Source organism: Balaenoptera musculus, chromosome 17 (assembly GCF_009873245.2).
Source record: "Balaenoptera musculus isolate JJ_BM4_2016_0621 chromosome 17, mBalMus1.pri.v3, whole genome shotgun sequence".
Taxonomy (NCBI): Eukaryota; Metazoa; Chordata; class Mammalia; order Artiodactyla; family Balaenopteridae; genus Balaenoptera; species Balaenoptera musculus.
This window is the reverse complement of record NC_045801.1, coordinates 10,177,852-10,202,185: the sequence shown is the minus strand read 5'-3', so window position 1 is coordinate 10,202,185 and position 24,334 is coordinate 10,177,852. Positions and strand designations below refer to the sequence as shown.

General features: G+C 41.1%; 1 protein-coding gene across 3 annotated transcripts in view; it reads right to left on the bottom strand.

The window, feature by feature from the left end:
- Positions 1-24,334, bottom strand: part of ADCY8 (adenylate cyclase 8) — a 224,915-nt gene that overhangs the window by 108,923 nt on the left and 91,658 nt on the right. For 2 of the 3 annotated variants that reach the window (XM_036830371.1, XM_036830369.1), the window contains exons 5-6: positions 22,987-23,114; positions 3,103-3,261 (exon numbers count right to left, since the gene is read on the bottom strand). In XM_036830371.1, coding sequence (XP_036686266.1) covers positions 3,103-3,261; positions 22,987-23,114 — 287 coding nt within the window. The remainder of the gene's footprint in view (positions 1-3,102; positions 3,262-22,986; positions 23,115-24,334) is intronic. The other variant, XM_036830370.1, reaches the window with a different exon arrangement.

Sequence of the window (24,334 nt, the reverse complement as noted above, 5' to 3'; positions counted from 1 at the left end):
TTGTCAGATTCAAGGTGCTACTTCACACCTACTAAACTCAGAACAAGCCATTCTTCCTGCCTAGAATGCTCACGCCATGTTTTCCACGCAACAATTTCCTACTCCTTGATTCAGCTCAAATTCATTTCCCTAGGCTGACTTCAGTGCTCTTTTAAATGAATGAATGAATGAATGAATAAATAAGGTAGATACTTAAGACTTTGCTTGGCTTCTCTATTCCAGAAACAATATATCCAAGGAAACAATTTTTTTTAAAGTGATGTTTCCAAATGCATTTTCTTCAGTGCTGCCTCTACTTCCCCTCGTTACCCCCCTTACCCATCCTGCTAAGTTCTTGCTTACAGAGAGAATAATCCACTACAAAGGACATGTAAAGAAACAAAAACTACAAACAATGCATTTCTGCTCATTTAAGGCACATTCTGCATGCTTTCCAAATAAGTATCCTTGTATATAGACATTGATTTCAAACGTGAGGTAAGATACAGGCATACCTCGTTTTATTGTGCTTCCCTTTTTTGTACTGCACAGATACTTCATTTTTTCCAAATTGAAGGTCTGTGGCAACCCTGAGTTGAGCAAGTCTGTCTTTCCAAGAGCGTTTGTTCACTTCATGTCCCTGTGTCACATTTTGGTAATTCTCAAAATATTTCAGACTTTTTCATTATATTTGCTATGATGATCTGTGATCAGTGATTTTCGATGTTACTGTTGCAAAAAGATTAAAACTCGCTGAAGGCTCAGATGATGGTTAGCATTTTTTAGCAATGAAGTATTTTTTAATTGAGGTATGTACATTGGTTTCTTTAGACATAATGTTATTGCACACGTAATAGACTATGGTATAATGTTAACATAACTTATATACACTGGGAAACCAAAAATTCGTGTGACTCACTTTATTGCAATATTTGCTCTATTGTGGTGGTCTGGAACCCAATCTGCAATATCTCTAAGGTACGCCTGTATCAAAAATAAAAGCATGTGAAAGATGTTTTGAGCTCTCTTGAGAAAAGTGCTAATTACAAGATATTCTCATGATAAATTTTGTTAATACGTAGGAACTCCGTAGTGTTGACCTAGGAGAATAGAAAAGATGTTTGACCTTCCATGAAACAAATAGATGTCCCAGTCCTTCTCAGATCAAGCTCAGAGCTGGGTGCTTGAAAGCTGTCTTTTTCTCCCAGGCAAAATGAAACTCCTGGACGTGTTTCGTAAAGTCTAATGGCTGATTTTCTTTTAAAATAATCAAGTCAAATACCACCCCATTTGGTATTTTCTCTAGATTCTACATTTTATTATTCTGCTGTCAACGCTCGGGGGACTAATATTTGCATATCCTAAATCAATATTATGTTTTCCATAGTGAAAGACATCCTTGCCGTTACTTATTCCTGACCCTACTGCTGAAGTTCTAATCAATATTTAAATGCTTTGATAGAAACTGGATTTTAGGTGTTCATTTTTATCCTTGCTCCTACCTTGAGCTTTGGAGTAATGCATTTGCAGCTGAGAGTCTGGGGATTACATTTCCCTCTAAGGAAATGAGTCAGTTCTCAGACAATATTCTCATATATTGAATGTCAGGTAAATCTGACACTTTCTGATACTTTTAAATGCCAGGATATACTAATAATAGTCATGATAGTAAATAAGATCTAACAGTTGGGCAACACTTGTTTTGTCTAAATGTTACTTTGTAGCCAAATGTATTCTATGTGCTTTGTTCCATGGATCACCTCATATAATTTCCATCCTTCCAACAACTATAGGTGATAAAGCGTTTTTTTCCCCCTCACTTTTCTGACAGTGAAACTGGCTCAGAGGCAGTGAGTAAGTAACTAGACCAAAGTCCCATCAGTGGTAGGTGGCAGTGCTGGATTGAGACAAAAACATTCACTTTCAGAGTCTTTCCAAGACCCTACAGCTACATCATAGGGTCATTACTACAACCACAGCTATTTCCTGAGCGAAGGACTTTATAGACATTGTTTCATCTCACTAAAGGTTGAGAACAGTGGTCCTCAAAATGAGGTACCAAGGCCAGCAGCGTCTGCATCACCTGGGAACTTGTTAGGGAGGCATATTCTCGGTTCCCATCCCAGACACAGCGATCAGAAGCTCTGAGGGTAGGGCGTAGCTATTGATGGTTTAACAAACCACGTATGGATTCTGCATGACTGCAGGTTACAGACTATCAATCACTATGCCGTGGCGTTGGACGCCTCCCTCCCTTCTTCCTAGGTTCTATACATCACGCTAGGCACTGGGGACACAGAGGCACTGGAGAGTCATAATAAAAGGACAATCTTGAACAAACTGGACTGATAAATTAACAATGGAAGACAGTGATGGGTAGTGAGGCACTTAATAGCTGCGTTTATGTGACAGATTTAATTTCTTTGAGCCTCAGTCTCCCCATTAAAACAAGGAAGCCACGATTTACCACGTGGGGTGTTGTGAGATCAAATGATATGATGTATTCATGGTATTTAGCACTACTCAAGACGTGTTTAGAATTGGGGGCTATCTCACTCATTGAAAGGAAAAGTAAGCTGAGTTTTTTCCTACAAATAGTGATTGATAGGAAGGGGAAATAACAGACATTAAAAAAGAAGAAAAATAAAAAGCCAAACAATTTCAAATCATGGAAAGTTCAGAGATATGTCTGAGTTTTCAAAGGAAGGGTAAGGTCATACAGCAGGTCTGTAGGTCTTAACCCTGGCTGCCCATGAGAATTGCTTTAAGTACTTAAAATAGATTCTGCACAGATTTTGCTTTACATGAACTGGTCTGGGGTCTGGAACACCAGGATTTTTAAAATGCTCCTCTTCTGGTTCCAATGTAAAATCAAATCTGAAAACCAACGCTTTGCAGGGCTAGGTCCTGAACGCCGGAGTGTCATCTCACCGTCCTCATTGCCTATGACTAATGTCACTAAAGTTTTGGGGCCAATATTTGCATGATGTTTTAATGTTCTGTCACCTCCAAAATAATTGCTTCTTGGACATATACTTCTGAATTCTGCACATGGGAAACCCACTGTCACAAAGTGAGCAAATGATAAGCGTTAAGCAAGAAGAGGGTTTTGCTTTGGCTTACCCAGGGATTCCTCCAGATTCAAGTTTGTTTGCAATATCCACATCCCAAGACCAGACATCAAACTGCCACTTCCGTAGACCCAACACGCCACATAGCACTGAGCCCGAGTGGATTCCAATCCGCATGTCAACATCATGCTTCGTCCTTGACCGCACATACCTGTTGGCATAGGTGAATGCAGAGACACATGTAAAAAGGCCAGTGTAGGCACCCTTGGCCTGGGTGGCAGCCTGGGTCTTGCCTACTCCATAAGTTCAACTCCTGTCCATTCATATGCCACCTCTTCCATGAAGCCTTCTTGGATTTCCTGATAACAGAAAGATACCCTTCCTCCTCCAAACTCTATTAGTCTTTTGTCTGAACGTTTAAGGGCCCTTATCACCCTTCTCCCCAAACCTGCTCATTCTATATAACTTCTGTCTCAGGGAATGGCATCAATCTCTCTCTCTACTCACTACTGTACAAACCTGGGATAGATTATAGATTCTGCACTTCATTGCACACTCCATTTCCAACCTAAATATTTTAATTTTTATTCCATTTCCGTCTCTCCATTCCTCATACCAACACTCTACTTCAGGCCACCATCAGGCTTCAGTCTGGGGTCCCTGACTCAGCCTGACCACCTTCCAGCTCATGTTCTACCATGTTCTACATGGCTATCACAAACACAAAAGTGACCTTGTCACTCCATCACTGCCTTGTCTAAAACTCTTTCTTGACCTCCTGACTCCTTAGAGCAGTGGTCTCTGGAGTAGTGTGCTCACATCCCAGGGCTGAGCTGAGTCAGCGGTTGGGAAGCAGGAAGACAATGATACAACTTCCATCCATAGCTTTCGTGTTTTATCTTTACCAAAAATTGATATATGGGTTGACTTTAGCCACCTTACAGGGTCTGTGTCAGACTGACCTCTGACTGTAAGCATGGGGGAGGCATCTTGAGAAAAGAGGAAGATTTCTACCATCAGGAGTTTCCTCTGGGCACATGCATTCCTTCTTCATTTTCAAAATATTTCAAACAATTTTAGTTTAAGAGTTAAAGGATGTCATTTGGGTAGAAAGAAATTCAAATGGTAGACTATAACACTTTGAAATAGAAGAACTAGAAAAATCTTCATTGCCACATACCAACCCAGTGGTTATTTTACTTCAAAATAGTTAAAGGAGTTGTCAAATTTAAAGATGATTTATCTTTAAGGCAGCTTATATGATCAACATAGCTTTTTAATTTAACTACTATGTACAAAATAGATAAGCAACAAGGATATGTTGTATAGCACAGGGAATTACAGCCATTATATTTATTTATTTATTTATTTGGTTGTGCTGGGTCTCAGTTGCAGCAGGCGGGCTCCTTAGTTGCGGCTCACTGGCTCCTTAGCTGAGGCACATGGACTCCTTAGTTGTGGCATGCGAACTCTTAGTTGCGGCATGCGTGTGAGAACTAGTTCCCTGACCAGGGATCGAACCCCGGCCCCCTGCATTGGGAGCGCGGAGTCTTAACCACTGTGCCGCCAGGGAAGTCCCATCGCCATTATCTTGTAATAACTTTTAATGGAGTATTATCTGCGAAAATACTGAATAACTATGCTGTACACCTGAAATATAATACTGTAAATCAACTATACCTCAATAAAAATTAAATTAATATAAAAAAATAAAGATGATTTATCCCTTTTTCTTTGACATGAAAGCAAGTGTTCCAAACTCTCTAACTTTTCTGTGATAATAGGTTGCTATTAATATCCAAATATTTGGAAGAAACCAAACTTGCATAATTTGTTTATCCAAACTGAAGAGGATGGTTTAAGAAGGAGTGAGAAAGTAACTGCTTTTCATAAGAAATTCATGGTCTGAAGAGAGAATTTTGAAAATGGAAGTTTGGAAATGTCTCTATCTCTTCGGGAACTTGGTTGTCAAACTTAAGTTATGTCAACTATCAAAATTCTCAGAGGTGCATATTGACTAATGTCAGGGAGGAAAACAATTTTCCTCTGACTGGTCTAAGAATTAAATTGACATGAGACAGATTAACAGGAGAAAATTGAATTTAATTACATGCATACAGGACCTCCTAAGAAAAATGAGACCCCAGGACAAGTCAGGGAATGGAGGCTTCTATGCTGAGAGAAGGAGAAGGGGACAAGGGTTTGGGACTTCAAAGGGGAGGAAAGCAATTTACAGGAAGATGGGAAAGAAAAGTTTGGTAAACAAATGTTTGCCATGCTTTGCAGAGACAACGGGATACAGAGAGGGGTTTGATCAAACAGGCCTCCTTGCTAAGTTCCCCCCCCCCTTGCTAAGTTTAGCTCATATTCCTTGTTGTGGCTCTGAGGATAGCTCTCTTCCTGGGATAGAGCCAATCTAAATTCTTTTAGGCAGTTAAGGGGGAGCAGGTAAACGTTCTTCCTGAGCCTTTTGTTTCTTAAAAACCACCAGCCTAAAATAATCCTCATGCCAAAGAGACACATTTTGGGGTGGCAAATGTTGCTCCCTTGCAGTAATCTATTTTAAAATTTTCCAAATGAAGAGTTTTGGTGGAGTTTGAACCCATTTGTTAAAAAATATAAAAAATCTACTGCCCTCTAATGAGCTTGTATGAACAACGCACAGACGTCAGAGAAGAAGAAAATGTATGACAAGATGTATAAAACTTTGGCATAAATGACCATAAATCTGATGGTCATTAGAGCCAGATACAGAAATAAATTGAATTTGAAACCTCACCTTTGCATTTCTGCATCATAAACTATTAAGATTAAAATAAAATCAGTTATGGTGAAACCCACTGCTCTCACTAAAAAATGGTGAGAGCAGAAAGATTTCTGCACTATAATTAAATTTAAAATATTTAAAAGTATATTTATTTCATCATTATCCTTAACAATCCACATTTCATGTATGTTTTACAGTATATGTTTTAAATGTGCGAATATAATGATAGAATAGATAATAATACAGTTTATAAGTCATTATAAGCATTTTTGATAAAGATGGGGGATCAAAATACTCAGAAACCACTGACCTGTAAGATAAAATGGAAAACCCTCAGAATGGGAGAAAATAGTTGCAAATGAAGCAACTGACCAAGGATTACTCTCCAAAACATACAAGCAACTCATGCAGCTCAATATCAAAAAAACAAACAACCCAATCCAAAAATGGACAGAAGACCTAAATAGACATTTCTCCAAAGGAGATATACAGATTGCCAACAAACACATGAAAGAATGCTCAACATCATTAGTCATTAGAGAAATGCAAATCAAAACTACAATGAGATATCATCTCACACCAGTCAGAATGACCATCATCAAAAAATCTACAAACAGTAAGTGCTGGAGAGGCTGTGGAGAAAAGGGAACCCTCTTTCACTGTTGGTGGGAATGTAAATACAGCCACTATGGAGAACAGTATGGAGGTTCCTTACAAAACTAAAAATAGAACTACCATACGACCCAGCAATCCCACTACTGGGCATATACCCTGAGAAAACCATAATTCAAAAAGAGTCACGTACCAAAATGTTCATTGCAGCTCTATGTACAATAGCCAGGACATGGAAGCAACCTAAGTGTCCATCAACAGATGAATGGATAAAGAAGATGTGGCATATATATACAATGGAATATTACTCAGCCATAAAAAGGAACGAAACTGAGTTATTTGTAGTGAGGTGGATGGACCTAGGGACTGTCATACAGAGTGAAGTAAGTCAGAAAGAGAAAAACAAATACAGTATGCTAACACATATATATGGAATCTAAAAAAAAAGAAAAAACAAAAAACAAAATAGTCAGAAGAACCTAGGGGCAAGATGGGAATAAAGATGCAGACCTACTAGTGAATGGACTTGAGGATACGGGGAGGGGGAAGGGTAAGCTGGGACAAAGTGAGAGAGTGGCATGGACATATATACACTACCAAATGTAAAATAGATAGCTAGTGGGAAGCAGCTGCATAGCACAGAGAGATCAGCTTGGTGCTTTGTGACCACCTAGAGGGGTGGGATAGGGAGGGTGGGAGGGAGGGAGATGCAAGAGGGAAGAGATATGGGGACATATGTATATGTATAACTGATTCACTTTGCTATAAAGCAGAAACTGACACACCATTGTAAAGCAATTATACTCTAATAAAGATGTTTAAAAAAAAAAAAAAGATAAAATGGAAAATTCCTAGCCTGGCACATAACATCCTTCATGATCTGTCCTGTGTCTTCCTTAGTAACCCCATTTCTCATGCACACACTGGACTCCAGCCATCCAAACTACAAGTCACTGCCTGAACCCTGGGCCCAGGATGCTCCCTCAGTCTGGAATGTCCATTCCCTCCTTCAGTTGAAATCTGGATCATGTGCCTTTCCCAGTGTTCCTATTGCATCCCACGTGAACAATAAGTGGGATACTGCATTGTAATCATCTGTCTCCTCTACTAGATTCTAAACTAATTTACGGTACAGACTTTGCATGGCCCAGTGCCATCCATCCCTCCTAACATGGTACCATGTTTGGAACATGGCGACACTCAATCAATGTTTATTGAATGGAAGAATGGATGGGTGAGTGGATGGGGAGTCACTATTCATGTTTCCACATCTCTAAGCATTTTGATAAAGAGTATAAACCCCTGGAAGGCAATACTCCTGTCTGAGTTATCCTTGTATCTCTTACAGCCTAGAGAACGCCTCACATATAGTTGGGCTTTTTTTTAGAAAAATAAATGAATGATTCCATGTACAAATTGTATCTTTGTATTCCCTGTTCTTAACAAGTTTTAAGATAATACATTTATTTAAACAATAAAGTGTTAGTGGGTTGTGAATATAGAAATATTGAAATAAATTAGATATTAGGAAGGCAGCCACGGACATTAGAAAGAATGCTTGTAGCTGAAGGGTGAGACAGTTCTTGTCCCTGGTGAGGATTCTAGTTTCTGGGTCATCGTTTTAACTTTAACTTTTAAGTTAAAAACTGTATGAGAGTTTGGGATTGACATATACACACTACTATATTTAAAATAGATAACCGACAAGGACCTACTGTATAGCACAGGGACTTCTACTTAATATTCTGTAATAACCTGTATGGGAAAAGAATCTGAAAAAGAATAGATACATGTATATGCATAACTGAATCACTTTGCTGTACACCTGAAACTAACACAACATTGTAAATCAATTATAATCCAGTATAAAATAAGAATTTTTTTAAAAAAGGAGGAGGAGAAGGAGGAAGAAATAAACAAAAAACCCTGTATGTGTATACAGTTTTTATACACAAACCCTTCATCCACTGATGATAAAAACAGTAGAGGCCATTTGAAAAATTCAATAAAGCAAGAGGAGAAATAGCATCAAGCACTTGAGAAGAGCATTTTAGTTTCTGATGCTTTCTCATTGAGTTTCTATGAGGCAGGTCATCTGTGCTGTTCACCATGTCTTGTACCACAATATCCAAACACATATTAGGATAATACTTTCCTATATATTTCATGTTATTTTTGGCCAAAAAAATGTGAGAAGTGATATGGGTCATTTCTGGGCAGAAGTTTTAAAAGCCTGATCAACCACACTCCTTTGATTTTTCTTTTTTTTCTGTGTCCAGCCTCAGTCGAGGACACTTGGTGATGAGGCCTTCTTAACCACGGTTCCTGAATGAGGATTATGTAGAGTGGTACCCTGCCATTCCCTCAACCATCTCATAATGGACAGGAAATGTGAGTGAAAACTGAATCTTTGCTGTTTTAAGCCACTGAGATTTGGGGGGATGTTTGTTATGTCAGCATAACCAGGACCATCCTGACTGGTACAATCATCATTCCCCATCTACATCATTCTCATCACATGAGCATCACTATAGTAGAGGGTGTAATATGGACTCTAGTGCCAGACTACCTGAGTTTATATCTTGCTCTGCCACTTACTAGCTGCATGACCTTAGGCACGTTACTTAACTTCTATCTATAAAATGGGAGCGATAATAGCATTGTCAGGGTTAAGTGAATAAAGATATGTAGAGAGTTGAGAATAGTCTCTGGCACATACTAAGGACTACTTGGTTGCTTATCACATATGAAGGAACTGCAGGAAAGTTAACCTATTTTCTTGTGGCCACATAGCTGGTAAGCATGATTCTAAGACTAAACTGGGGCTGCTGTTTTTTAAACCTCATACTCCTTGCAACGTAGACACTGTATGTGGTGTGTGATTCTAGGCAAACAGCTTAATCTTATCCAGAGTTTCAATGGTTGTAGAATAAAGCTCTAGCTGATTGTTTCACTTACAGAGCCTTTGTGAGCCCCAAAGGAGATAATGGATGTTAAAGTGCTTTGCCAACTAATTGTGAGGGTCTATTAAACAGCACACCATGCTAATGACATTAGGCAATTAACATTATACAGGGAATGCACTGGAACATCTTAATGAAAAGACATTTAGATTTTTTATTTTCTTCTACAAAACAAAAATCATAAGAAGACAAACTTTTTCACTGCACTGTTTTTCTTTTTGTTGTGTCTGGGATTTGACTTAATAAAAGAGAAGAATGAAATTACGGAGAAGTAATGAATAATTTACAGACAGCGATCCTCTTTGGAAAGGCTACCCAGCGGTTGCATGGAACTACAAACACATTCCATGTGTTTCAAGATCAGTTCTTGAGGGGGGAGGGGGCCTTTGAGCATTCTTGAAGCTAAAATGGAGGGAATTCTGCTCTGAGTTACAGGTCCTGTTCAATTTTTCCAAAGTAGAGCCCCACCGATGTTTTGCTGTGCCTCATCAGTCGCCAAGTAAAGAAAAAAAAATGCCTATAGATCACTTGCCTTATAAACATCTGCACCTGCTCTTTTTCTCCACAAACTCTGAGCTTCTGGAGGGCAGGCGTACCATCTTTCATTTCCACATGCCCACACTTAGCACAGCGCTTAGCACATAGTGCTCAGAAGTATTTGTTGAATTCATGGACAAAGCTCAAAACCTTTCTTGCTCTATAGATCCTTGTTGTCCCAAGATGCTTCTAAGAGTCCCAGGGGAACCACGGAGGTGTGTTTGGCCCTGCCAGTTGGGGAGTGGGGATACCCTCTACATCTTCCCCTTTCAATTAAAGCAGCTTTGCTCTCATCTGTTTTCATGGAGGGCTTCTAGCTAAGATTTCTTTTAAATAAAGACTCCACTTAATAGTTATTATTATTTTTTGTAGCTCTAGATCAAGCTGGGTACCAATAATGCAACAGTTTACCAGCATAAGAGTGAAGATATCATTTCCTTTAATTGAACTATTAAAGATGAGTGTTTGGTATATGATAAAAGATGAAGAACCTTAGAAATGTTCTTTCAGTTGAAATGCTTCAAATGGTTCATTTTTTAGCCAATTAACCAATCCATCGATGGTGCTGGAGAAATGACAGCCATCATTGATCTGTAGATTAGACTTTCTCCACCCGTTAAATAAATGGATGAGTAGAGAGACAAACTTCAGCAGAGTAGCAGATCGGTACTGTGGGTGAAGTAATTCCAACTCCTCAGCTTTGGGAGCAGAGACTGGAGTTCTAATGCTGCATCTACCCCTTGTTGGCTGTGGGAACTGGAGCAAAGGAAGTAAATTCCCCTCTGTAAAATGGGAATGATATGGGTTTCTCAAAGCAAGTGACTCTCAACACCACCAAGGGGCATGGAGTCTGCATTAAAGCAGGCCTGGATGTGAAGTTAGGTATCTCAGCTTACTACCTGTGGGCCTCATGCTAGTTGCATTAGTCTCTGAGTCCCAGTTTTCTTAGGTGCAATGGGAAAGAGAACTAGATTTTTGCAGAGTTGTTAGGATAGTTTATAAAATCATGTATATAAAGCACTTAACCTGGTGCAGTTTGAACACTCAAAAATAGTGGCTACTACTAATTTTTGTTAGTAATTAACAAAATTAACAATTTGTAATTATACAACTATATACAGGTTGAACCAGACCAAAAAAAAATTATGAATTGATCACACTACCCTTTCCTGCTAAAATTGTGCCTGCATTTGCTCTATTTACATCTAAATAGCTTCAACCAACCCATTTCATATACCAACTGGGCAGTTCCTAGACATATATTGGTTCAAAAAGGATGAACTAATTTACAGTGTAGTAAGAACTGAGTGATTGGTCCTCAGCTCCCTAGATGAAACAGTGCCCTTGGACACTCTGGGAAAAATGGAAAAACAAGGGAGTTAGTTATGGAGGTCAACTAGGGTCACTGTGCAGGGTGTTCTGTGCAAGTGTCAAGTCTTGTCTTTACAATAACCCTGGGTACCATTACCAGTACCATTTTACAAATTAGGAAGCTGAGTTCCAAGAAGTTCCTTTCTTTAGGTCACACATATAGAGGTGGAATAGCTGGAATTTCATCCCAGGTGTGTGAGCCTAAATGTAGTGGTCCGTTTCTTCTACCCTGAATGGTTTATTTTGAAAAAGGAGCCATGCTTAGGGGTACATGAACCACTGGGGTTTGATCTGGCTCTGCCCAATAGATGGATGACACAGTCTCTGCCAGCTAATTCCAAAAGTCAGCAGACTTATAGCACGCTCCCTTCTGTAGATTCCAGAGTTCACTGAGGGTACCTCAGGGGTCACTCACTGTTGGGGTGGGAGCTGCCAGCATGGTGGCCATGGAGCCCGACTTTGCCTTCAACCATGGTCTATCCTATAGCCTTTACTGGACTTCAGAGTCAGCCTGCCTTACAAACCATGGGGCCCATCTGCTTCTAAAAAGTTGGAAAGCTACCGTGTCTTATCCTAGCATGGAGGTTGCAGTTTCACAAAGTACTTCATTCTGATGCCCACAACAGTTCTGATAGGTAGATACCTATCAGCATTATAAATTTCCATTTTACAGATGAGGCAACTGAGGCTCCAAGAGAGTTAAGCTGTAACTATTATCTCTTCTGTGTTGGCCTTTTATCTTCATAAAAGATCTCATTTCATTCTCACCCTATGCTACATGTACAGTCCATTTATCTCATTTGTTCATTTATTCCACAAGCATCTCTTGAAGTCCTCTGCAGATATAAGCAGGGAACCAAACAGACAAATCAGAAAATCAGTTCCTGTATTTATGGAGATTGCATTAGGATGGTTTCCCCCCATTTTACAGCTAAGGAGGCTGGAGCGGAGAGAGGTTAAGTCACTCGCTCAAGGTCAGGAAGTAATGGGTCCTGATTGGCCCTCACAATGCCGGACTGCAAGCTGAGAGCTCTTTGGACACTTTCCTGCTGCTTGCCCTCCCTTCAGCACCACCCTCCCGCTTCTGGGGGTGGAAAGGTAATGGGAAAACCTGGAGCAGGATTCCTGTTCAGAAGCAGTGTGGACTGCATGAGAGAAAAGCGAGAGAATCAATCCAGCCACCCATTTCCCACGCTGAGCTCTATGTCTTTCTCTCTCTGTAAAAGTAGAGTTTTGAAAAACTAAGGTTGCCCTAAATGGTGTGTGTGTGTGTGTGTGTGTGTGTGTGTGTGTGTGTGTGTGTTCGTACTCTGCAATGCGTACTTCTTTAAACTCACAAGCATTTTCTCATGCCATTGAATATTAATGTAAATCATGGTACTTAACGGTTACCCATTTCCCTATTTTGTAATATGCAAAACTTTATCTCACCATTTCCCTGCCTTTAGACATTTAGGGAGTCAGATGAGCATGCCTCAGGGTCTTTGCCCTGCTGCTTAGGCTGCGTGTCATTGGCCGGAAGTTATCTATCCTATCAGAGTTTCAAGTTCCTCGTCTGAAAATTGGGGAAAGTAACAGTATTTTCCTCTCAGGGCTGTGGTCAGGATTAAGTGAGGCGAGTCAGGAAGGTTATTTAGTATAGTGTCTGGCACACGGTGAGCATTCAATCAACATTAGCTTTATCAGCTATTGTTACCAGATAGTTCCAGTCTTCACCGTTGTAAATAATTTTGCAAAAAGAATACTTGTTCATGTTAAAGATAACTCTGATGCATTTCAAAGAGAAGTGCAGCCTTATGGATGCCGTTGTCAGTGACTTTTCAGAACAAGGTGAGAAAGGGGGTTTGAGGAGGAAAGAGAGAGAGAGAGAGAAGCAAGGGAGAGAGGGAGACAAAGAACAAAAAAGAACTACAGGAGGGAGAAAGAAGGAGGAACAGATGCCGCGAGGCATGCAGGGGGCTTGGGCACTCTTGCCTCCAGTGAGGAAAGCAAAATAACTCCTGCTTTTCATTCCTGGTCCTGCCATGTTGCTTGGCAGGGCAACCCCATCACAAGGATTAAGACCTTTGTTCCAATTAGCCATCAGGGACAAGCCAGTTCCTGCTTGACATTCTGGTGTCATTCCATGCCTTTTCAGCAACTGTGCTGAAAAGACCAGGCTCTGTAATTTTCATTAAGATTCATCAAGGGAGCCTTTGGAGATTATTAATAAAGATACTGCATATAACACAGCCCACCGTCCGCTCTAGTGTCTCCTCAGCTATCAAGTCTTTCCAAAATAGAGCCAGGGCGTGTGAAGAGGAGCCACCTGGAGACACTTTTCAATCTACGTAATGGAACTATTATCTAAGCCTATTTTAATTAATTAAATTTTATGAACAGACATCCATGAGATGCTATTAAATGCTTTATTAGAAATAAAGTTATATTCAATCACTTTTCTTTTGCCATTCATCTAGCTAATACCATGTTTCTAAAATCAAGTATTTTTTTTTTGATGGAATAAATTTACTAAGAGGCTTGATTAAGGCTTATGATCTTGTTACTGTCAGAAGTTTACTGGCTTTTCTTCCCTCTCAATGTCAGTTCTGCTAACTTATTAAGGATGTATGTGAGACCTCCTAGGCTATACTTTGATCCTTTGGGTATCAATGGCAGATTTCAGGCATCAGAAACAACTGCAGAAATCTGGAGCTAGGAGGTAGGATGCCATAACTGTTAAGACCAATAGCTTTGGCATCAGATGGTTCTGGATTGGTGCCCTTATTCTGCCACCGACTAGCTGTGTGATTTCGGGCAATTACCCAAACTCCGTAAGCTCCAGTTTCCTCACTGGTAAAGTAGGAGCCTAATTCCAGAGCTTAGTCAGGATGTACCCATATAGCTATACTGGTTGTTTTTGGTTAATATCCATTCTGATTGGCTTCCCTGGCCTATTCTGATTAGTCCAGGCTTTAGCCATACTAGTTGTTCAATATTTTGCTCTCCACCCCTGCCTAACTCCCAGGATTGTTATAAGGACTAAATGAGCTAATGTATGTAAAACCCTTATCTCAGTTGAGGGCATATAGTAGGTGTTCATTAAACCCTAGTTATTGTTATTATTATTTTACTAGAATAGAAGCCCTAAGAAATGAATAGCTTTCTGTAACTTAACTGAGTCAAATTTTCCAGTGTCCAGTCTCAGCCCTAATTGCAAGATTCTATTAAAAATATTTCTAGGGTGATAACATGCATGCTATCTACTTAAATTTTCAAAAGAACACTCTGAATTTGGGATCTTATGATTCCCATTTCACAGAAGAGGCCATGTAGGCTCTGAGAAGTTAAGTCACATTCATCCACAGCCATACACCTAATAATGGGAAGAAGCAGGAACCAGGTTATGTCTGCTGACTGCAGGTCAAGGTCATTCAGTACATTCCCTTTAAGTCATCTCATAGTGCTATAGTCACTCTTTCAAGGAACCATTGCTGTGATCACATCCAGCAACAAACTCTATCTTTAATAAAGTGGAACCCTGTCCAAAATACTTAAGAGTATTACAAATTGATAAGTTTACTATAATGATAAATATTTGATTTAATTTAAACTTCTGTGTCACATATGGTGTCTTGGGGGACTCGGAGTCTCAGCTTTGGAGGATTATAACCTTTTCCTATTTCACAGCTACTGCTCTATTTCAGGTCCTTAGTTCTCTTTACTAGACTGTTACAAAAATATCTCCCAGGCAGTTTCCTTCCCCTTGGCCTCTGATTTCTCTCATCCAGAGTCAACTGGAGAGACAGTTATCCATCTCCATGGTGACCTTCCTCAACCCAGATCAGAACATGACACTTCCCCACTTCAAGTGTCAGCGACTTCCCATTGCCTGAGGGATGAAGCCCCAGTATGTCTTACAAGGTCACCAACTGTCTGTGCACTAACTCCATTGACTGAATTTAGAATTGTAGGGATCACCAAGGCCTGCTTCAAATCCTTAACACACACACATATATATGCACAAACATACACATGCACACACAAGTATAGACACATAGGTGCTCACATACTGATGCATATCTACACATCTGCACGCAAGCACATGCACAAACACACATACACACCATACACATATACATATGTACACACACATACACACCATACACATATACATATGTACACACATATACACACCACATATATATACACAGCACACACGTACATATATACAATACATATACATAAGCATATGAGACGCTAGGGCTGCTGCTGCCGCCACCAAGAAGCCTGTGTGCGAGCACAGGTCACTCTCCACACCGCCCCTCCCGGGAGCCAGTGCAGCCCGCCACTGCCAGGGTCCCGTGATCCAGAGACGACTTCCCCGCGAGAACACAAGATGCGCCTCAGGCTGGTGCAACATCACGCCGGCCTCTGCCACTGCAGGCTCGCCCTGCATTCTGTACCCCTGTCTCCCTCCGGCCTCAGTGAGCCACAGCCCCGGGGCCAAATCCAAAGCTGAACCCTGGGAGATGTGCGAACAAAGAAGAGAAAGGGAAGTCTCTCCCAGCAGTCTCAGGAGCAGCGGATTAAATCTCCACAGTCAACTTGATGTACCTGCATCTGTGCAATACCTGAATACACAATGAATCATCCCAAATTGAGGAGGTGGACTTTGGGAGCAACTGTAGACTTGGGGTTTGCTTTCTGCATCTAATTTGTTTCTGGTTTTATGTTTATTTTAGTTTAGTATTTAGAGCATATTATCATTGGTAGATATTTTTATTGATTTGGTTGCTCTCTTCCTTTTTTTAATATATATATATTTTGCTTTTTCTCTTTTTGTGAGTGTGTATGTGTATGCTTCTTTGTGTGATTTTGTCTGTATAGCTTTGCTTTTGTCCTAGGGTTCTGTCTGTCCGTTTTTTGTTTGGTTTTTTTTTTAGTATAGTTTTTAGTGCTTGTTTTCATTGGTGGATTTGTTTTTTGGTTTGGTTGCTCTCTTCTTTCTTTCTCTTTATTTTCACTACTTTTTAATTTTTTTATTTGTAATAATTAAAAAATTTTTAATTTAAATAACTATTTTATTTTATTTTTTTCTTTCTTTCTTTTTTCCCCTCCCTTTTCTTCTGAGCTGTGCAGCTGACAGGGTCTTGGTGCTCCGGCCGGGTGTCAGGCCTGAGCCTCTGAGGTGGGAGAGCTGAGTTCAGGACACTGCTCCACCAGAGACCTCCCGGCTCCACGTAATATCAAACGGCAAGAGCTCGCCCAGAGCTCTCCATCTCAACGCTAAGACCCAGCTCCACTCAACAACCAGCAAGCTACAGTGCTGGACACCCTACGCCAAACAACTAGCAAGACAGGAACACAACCCCACCCGTTAGCAGAGAGGCTGCCTAAAATCATAATAAGGTCACAGACACCCTAAAACACACCACCGGACGCAGTCCTGCCCACCAGAAAGACAAGATCCAGCCTCATCCACCAGAACACAGGGACCAGTCCCCTCCACCAGAAAGCCTACACAACCCACTGAACCAACCTTAGCCACTGGGGGCAGACACCAAAAACAATGGGAACTATGAACCTGCAGCCTGCAAAAAGGAGACCCCAAACACAGTAAGTTAAGCAACATAAGAAGATGGAGAAATACACAGCAGATGAAGGAGCAAGGTAAAAACCCACCAGACCAAACAAATGAAGAGGAAATAGGCAGTCTACCTGAAAAAGAATTCAGAGTTATGATAGTAAAGATGATCCAAAATCTTGGATATAGAATAGAGAAAATATAAGAAACGTTTAACAAAGAACTAGAAGAACAAAAGAGCAAACAAACAATCATGAACAACACAGTAAATGAAATTAAAAATTCTCTAGAAGGAATCAATAGCAGAATAACTGAGCAGAAGAATGGCTAAGTGACCTGGAAGATAAAATGGTGGAAATAACTACTGCAGAGCAGAACAGAGAAAAAAGAATGAAAAGAATTGAGGACAGTCTCAGAGACCTCTGGGACAGCATTAAACACACCAACATTCGAATTATAGGGGTCCCAGAAGAAGAAGAGAAAAAAAAAAGGGACTGAGAAAATATTGGAAGAGATTATAGTTGAAAACTTCCCTAATATGGGAAAGGAAATAGTCAATCAAGCCCAGGAAGTGCAGAGAGTCCTATACAGGATAAATCCAAGGATAAACATGCCAAGACACATATTAATCAAACTATCAAAAATTAAATACAAAGAAACAATATTAAAAGCAGCAAGGGAAAAGCAACAAATAACATACAAGGGAATCCCCATAAGGTTAACAGCTGATCTTTAGGCAGAAACTCAGCAAGCCAGAAGGGAGTGGCAGGACATATTTGAAGTGATGAAAGGGAAAAACCTACAACCAAGATTACTCTACCCAGCAAGGATCTCATTCAGATTTGATGGAGAAATTTAAACCTTTACAGACAGCACCACCAAACCAGCTTTACAACAAATGCTAAAGGAACTTCTCTAAGCAGGAAACACAAGAGGAGGAAAAGACCTACAATAACAAACCCAAAACAATTAAGAAAATGGTAATAGGAGCATACATATCGATAACTACCTTAAACAAAAATGGATTAAATGCTCCAACCAAAAGACACAGACTGGCTGAATGGATACAAAAACAAGACCCATATATATGTCTGAAGACCCACTTCAGACCTAGGGACACATACAGACTGAAAGTGAGGGGATGGAAAAAGATAGTCCATGCAAATGTAAATCAAAAGAAAGCTGGAGTAGCAATTCTCATATCAGACAAAATAGACTTTAAAATAAAGACTATTACAAGAGACAAAGAAGGACACTACATAATGATCAAGGGATCAATCCAAGAAGAAGATATAACAATTGTAAATATTTATGAACCTAACAAAGGAGCACCTCAATACATAAGGAGAATGCTAACAGCCATAAAAGGGGAAATCGACGTAGCACAATCACCAATGGACAGATCATCCAAAATGAAAATAAATAAGGAAACACAAGCTTTAAATGACACATTAAACAAGATGGACTTCATTGATATTCATAGGACATTGCATCCAAAAACAACAGAATACACTTCTCAAGTGCTCATGGAATATTCTCCAGGATAGATCATATCTTGGGTCAGAAATCAAGCCTTGGTAACTTAAAAAAATTGAAATTGTACCACAATTCTATGAGACTAGATATCAAAATACAAACACATGGAGGCTAAACAATACACTACTAAATAACCAAGAGATTACTGAAGAAATCAAAGAGGAGATCAAAAAATACCTAGAAACAAACCTAGGGGCAGGACAGGAATAAAGACGCAGACGTAGATAATGGACTTGAGGACATGAGGAGGGGGAAGCGTAAGCTGGGACGAAGTGAGAGAGTGGCATGGACATATATACACTACCAAATGTAAAACAGATAGCTAGTAGGAAGCAGCCGCATAGCACAGCTCAGTGCTTTGTGACCACCTAGAGGGGTGGGATAGGGAGGATGGGAGGGAGACGCAAGAGGGAGGAGTTATGGGGATATATGTCTATATATAGCTGATTCACTTTGTTATACAGCAGAAACTAACACACAATTGTAAAGCAATTATACTCGAATAAAGATGTTAAAAAAAAGTTGTTATAAAAAAAAAAAAAGGACCACCGTGGAGATACTTAGACAGGGAAAACTGTTCCCTTATGTTTGTACTTCTGTGTTGCCTCTTGCTCCCTTGTGAAGCCTTCCAATGCTCTAAGCAGCAGCAGCTAATCTCAGTCTTTCCTGATTCCACACTCCGTCCCCGCTTGTCTGTGATTGGAGGAGAATCTCTATCACATATTTGGAGCGATCAGTGAATAAGGTCCCAGGGTCATTTAGACTACTGGTTTGCCATTTGTGCAAGAATTACAAATCTTACCCAAACAAGGAGCCTACTGTATCTGCTTGGATCCCGATGCCATCTCACCATCAGAGCACCAGTCTCTCACTGCCGGTCTGTACTCTGGGAACTGGTAATGGGTTTCATACTCTTTGAGGAAATGCCAGGAACAAGGAGAAACCCTGACAAGGTAGAGGCAATACCTCAATACGGATGCATCTCTGATGACAAATACACAGAGTTTCCATCAAGTCCGGGGACACCAGTCAATAAATGGTTTATTGACATTGTATTACAACATATGCAATATGATGTTATGTATGGTTCCAGACTTTATGGCTTCTTTGGAGTTTTCCAGTTGGAACAAGTGCCTTTTGGGCTGACTACAAAATTTCATTGTGTGTAAGTGGTAGTTAGTTAAGCTTTTTGACTTTTTGGTAAAGCAATGTAACTGGGATTCTCTTATACACGCAGTGAGGTGCAAATATTGTCTGCTGGTAATTCCTCAGAGTGTAATATTACTTGACAGTAAGAGTAGAAACTCTAGAAGTCTGAGCCAATTGCAACCAAGGCTTGCCTAATTCTACAGTTCTTGTTTATTTCTCTGCACCATGCTTTGTTGGTAACTGGAAGAATTCAAGCTGGACCTCAAATCACCTACATTATAATCAAGGAGTTGTTTGAGTATTAATAGACTCTGACTCATGAAGTTAAAAAATACCCTCCTGAATTGTTTTATTCTAAAGAAGTAAAAGCAGCATTTAATAAACTAACAAGAGAAAGCCCTTGAATCACTTCAACCCACCCAAATCTCACTGTCCCACTCCAAAACTTCAGAAAGGAGACTTTAAATTGGTTAAAATGGTCAGGAGGGATAAGATTCTCTCTACAGAGATAAATGGTAATGTTCTAAGAATCTTAAAGCATTTTGATAATCAATGTTTATTTCTTCTGCAACGCCATCTCTGCAGCATATCTTCTGCTTAAGTTCAAGATGGGAACTCCTATGGAAAGTCTGTGGATGAATGGATAAAAAAGATATTCTCTCTTTCTCCCTTCCTTCCTTCCTTCCTTCTTTCCTTTCTTTCTCTCTCTCCCCCTCTCTTTTTCTCTACACACACACACACACACACACATACCCACCCACTGGAATATTATTCAGCCTTAAAAAAGAGGAAATCCTGCTATCGGCGGCAATATGGATGAATGTGGAGGACATTATGCTCAGAGAAATAAGCCAGACAGAGAAAGACAAATACTCCATGGTATCACTTATATGTGGAATCTAAAAAAAAGTTGCACTGATAGAAACAGAGTAGAAAGGTGGTCGTCAGGGGCTAGGATTGGGGTAGGGAAAAGAGGAACTGTTGGCCAGGGGGTACAAACTTTCATTTTAAGATGAATAGGTTCTGAGGTTCTAATGTAAACATGGTGACTATAGTTAATAATACTTATCATATACTTGAAATTTGCCGAGAGTAGGTCTTAAGCATTCTCGTCAAAAAAAAGATAACTACGTGAGGTGATGGATGTGTTCATTAACTTGATTATGATAATCATTTAAAAATGTGTAAGTATATCAAATTATCACATTGTGCACTTTAAATATATACAATTTTATTTGTCAATTATATCTTAACAAAAATTTAGAGAAAGAAAGAAAGAAAGGAAAGTTTTGCTGCTTAAACTTGATTTTGACATGGTTGGTAAATCACAGACTTTCAGAGGCTTCAGAACAGGTCTAGTCCAACTTCCTCATTTCATAGACAAGCCTCCAAGTAATATCTCTAATGGGCACCTACAGACAAGGGAAGGACCCCCGAGTGACCTGTTCATCACTGTATTTCCAGGGCTTAACACAGTGTCTGACACATGGTAGAACTCAACAAATTATTTGTTGACTGACCCACTGATTGACTGACAGAACAGCGTTCGCATATCTCATCAGCTGTAGAGTTGGTACAAGGCATTGGGTCTTCTGGGTGTCGGTCCCACTGTATCCCTTGAAACCAGTCAACATATTATCACAATTCATCTTAGTTTTCAGGGCAAGACTCTCAAGTGTCCAAATTAACAGCAAGAAGCACCTGCAGCCTTTTGCATCTACCAAAGGCTGATCAAAAGGGAACTCTGGGTGGGAGTGATGGGCTACTTTTCCACGGTCCCTACTGGGGGAAACATCTGCATCTCTGTAAAAGAGGGGGCAACAGCAGAGTGGACATTTCCAGTCTCTCTCCACCTGCCTACTTGGTCTTAGAGATGGTTACGGTTGGATTTTCATCATATACCCCATGGCAAAGCACCTCACTGCCTTGATCAGGCCCTGGTTGTGGGTAAGTTCCAGAGGTGGGACCCTGAGGGCCCACCCGGGGGGCATATCTGCCCACCCAGAGTGTGATTTCAGGCTCAGTATTGAAATGACCAGTGTCACTTCAATGGAACAGGATCATATTTAGGAAAAGGGCTTCTGTGCCCTCTTCTTAACTAGGGGACTTCACAGCATTTCCCAATGTCAGCAGACCTCTGCCTGAAACCTGAATAAAGTCAGGGATCTGTCAGCAAGTAGAAGGGTCAGGCACACTGTGTTGGCTGTGGCCACGTTCTAGAAAGGGAGCCTCCAACTCCTTAGATTCCTCTTGCCTGTTCCTGGATTGGTCTTGGGAACCAGCAGGCAAGCTGAGCCTACAGTGCAGGGTGTGTGTTTGGGGGGGAGCGGAGCAGGGCTTGTTGTCCTGGCTGACCTGGAATCCAGACTGACACACCCGAGCATCACACGGACGCCTGATAGACCACACTACCAAGGTGTGAGTGCACGAGGAGAGTCTTGTGGTCTGTTTCCAACAGTGCTCTTCTTCCCTTATAAGATGAAGACATAATCCATGGAGATTTCTGCCCATGTGTCCGCTCTTTACTCCCTTTGTTGTGGTTGTGGGAAGATGTGATGCTTGGAAGATCTGAAAACATTTTGGAACCTTGAGGGGAGCTTTGGCAATACTGAGCTTCTGTCCCAAAGCCATAAACAGTCTAGCTCCAAAGTGTTTGACCGCAATAACTCATCCCCCTTTGATTCAGCCTCTATTTGTCAGCTACACTCACCAAAGCCAAAAGCACTTGCCACACCCCCGTGAAGACACCCAGGTTGCCCTTCAGTGATTCCTGTTGGCCTTAGGATAAAATGCAACCCCTTAACATGGCTGAGAAAGCCCTGCAGGTTCTGGATGCTCCCAGGGTGCCGTCTACCTGTCACCACCATTTCCACCCCAGGCTCCACCAGCTGCCACTACAGCACATCCCGAATCCTGCACGTGGCCACCTATCTTCCAAGCACTCCATTCCACCTCCAGGATCTAATGTCTTACTTTTCAGGTAATAGCTTAGACATCTGTACTCTGGAAAGTCTTCTCCAGCACCCCAGATTGCACTAACTGTTGTTTCTCTATCGCCCCCGAGCACCCTGGTTTGATTCATCTCAGAGCGTATTGTACCATACTGGAATCGTCTATGCATTTATCCTTCCCACCGCACTGTCATCTCCCTGAAGGCAAGCACTATGCCCATCATGTTCCCTGCTCTATCCCCACAAGGACATTGGTCATACAAATGTGTTGCACAAATAATTGAAAGGGAGGTATAACTAGAACATAATGAAGCTAGCGGTTCCTAAGGGAGAACTAATGGGTATACAGTCTTCATGAAATAAGTCAAAGAGCTCCACCTTTCAACGTACACGTGATCAACCGCAAAGGATAGATGGGGTGGTTTTGGTCTTTCCCATCAAGCACATCGAAGGCTCGGGTATCCGGGAGAAGGTCCCAAATTACCTGATGGTTTTGATCATGCTGAGGCCCATTTCAACGCAGCAGTGGGCGTGGTCCTGGCGGGGCTCAGGAAGTCCCGAAACGCAGTAGTAGCAGTCTCCCAGGATTTTAATGCGGAGGCAGTGATGCTCCTGAAAGGAACAAGGTGGGAGAGGGAAGGACTGAGTCAGCAGGCAGGTGAGTGCTTCTGAAAGCCTTGGGAAAGAGGGGAGCTGGGTCAGCAGTCTGCACCTTGGGATCAGTGGCTTCTACCTTTGAAATGTGCTGCTATTTCCTTCCCAGGAAATTGGAGGGGGGAGTTGAAGTGCTCAGTGGTGGAATGGAGTCGTGGAAAAACACTGGATTTTGAGTTTGAGAGATACAGGGCCATATCCCAACTCTGCCACGTAGTAGCTTTCTGATCTTAACCCCCTATGGAACACTGAGCACCCCAACCCTGCTCCCACTGATGCATTTCTTCTCAGGACATGTCTCTGGATTAACAGTTTATATCAGTTGTTACCTCAACAATAAGCACTTAAAAAAATAAATCACTTAGGGATACCAACGGTTCCAACTCTATATAAAGTCCTTTCCCAACGACGGTACTGGCACCTTAAGAAGAGGGGCTGACTGTGTCTTTTTTTTTTTTTTAAAGGAATTCCTATTTATTTATTTATTTATTTATTTATTTATTTATGGCTGTGTTGGGTCTTCGTTTCTGTGCGAGGGCTTTCTCCAGTTGTGGCAAGTGGGGGCCACTCTTCATCGCGGTGCGCGGGCCTCTTACTACCGTGGCCTCTCTTGTTGCAGAGCACAAGCTCCATACGCGCAGGCTCAGTAGTTGTGGCTCACAGGCCTAGTTGCTCCGTGGCATGTGGGATCTTCCCAGACCAGGGCTCGAACCCGTGTCCCCTGCATTGGCAGGCAGATTCTCAACCACTGCGCCACCAGGGAAGCCCTGACTGGGTCTTAGACATACTTGTATTCATTTACTGATTCACACGCTTGCTCATTGATAAAAACATCAGGTGTGCATCTATCATAAAGCAAGCATTGTCCCTGACACAAAGATGATTAAAAGAACCCCTATGATATATTAAACAGAATGCACCCTCACAAGAACCTGGAGGTAGGTACAATTTTTAGCCTGATCACTTCACCAGTGAGAAGCAGGACACGCCTGTTTGTTTGGTGGATTCACAATCTTGAAGACATGATCCTTACAAAGTTTCAAAGAGCAACAAGCACCTAGGAAATGGTGCATACTTTCATATTGGATGGGAATAGGCTGGATTTTGCAGGTTATAGAGGAAAGGGAACTTGGGGCGGTAGAGCATAGGGGCTAAGAGCACTGGCTGAGGAGTCCCAT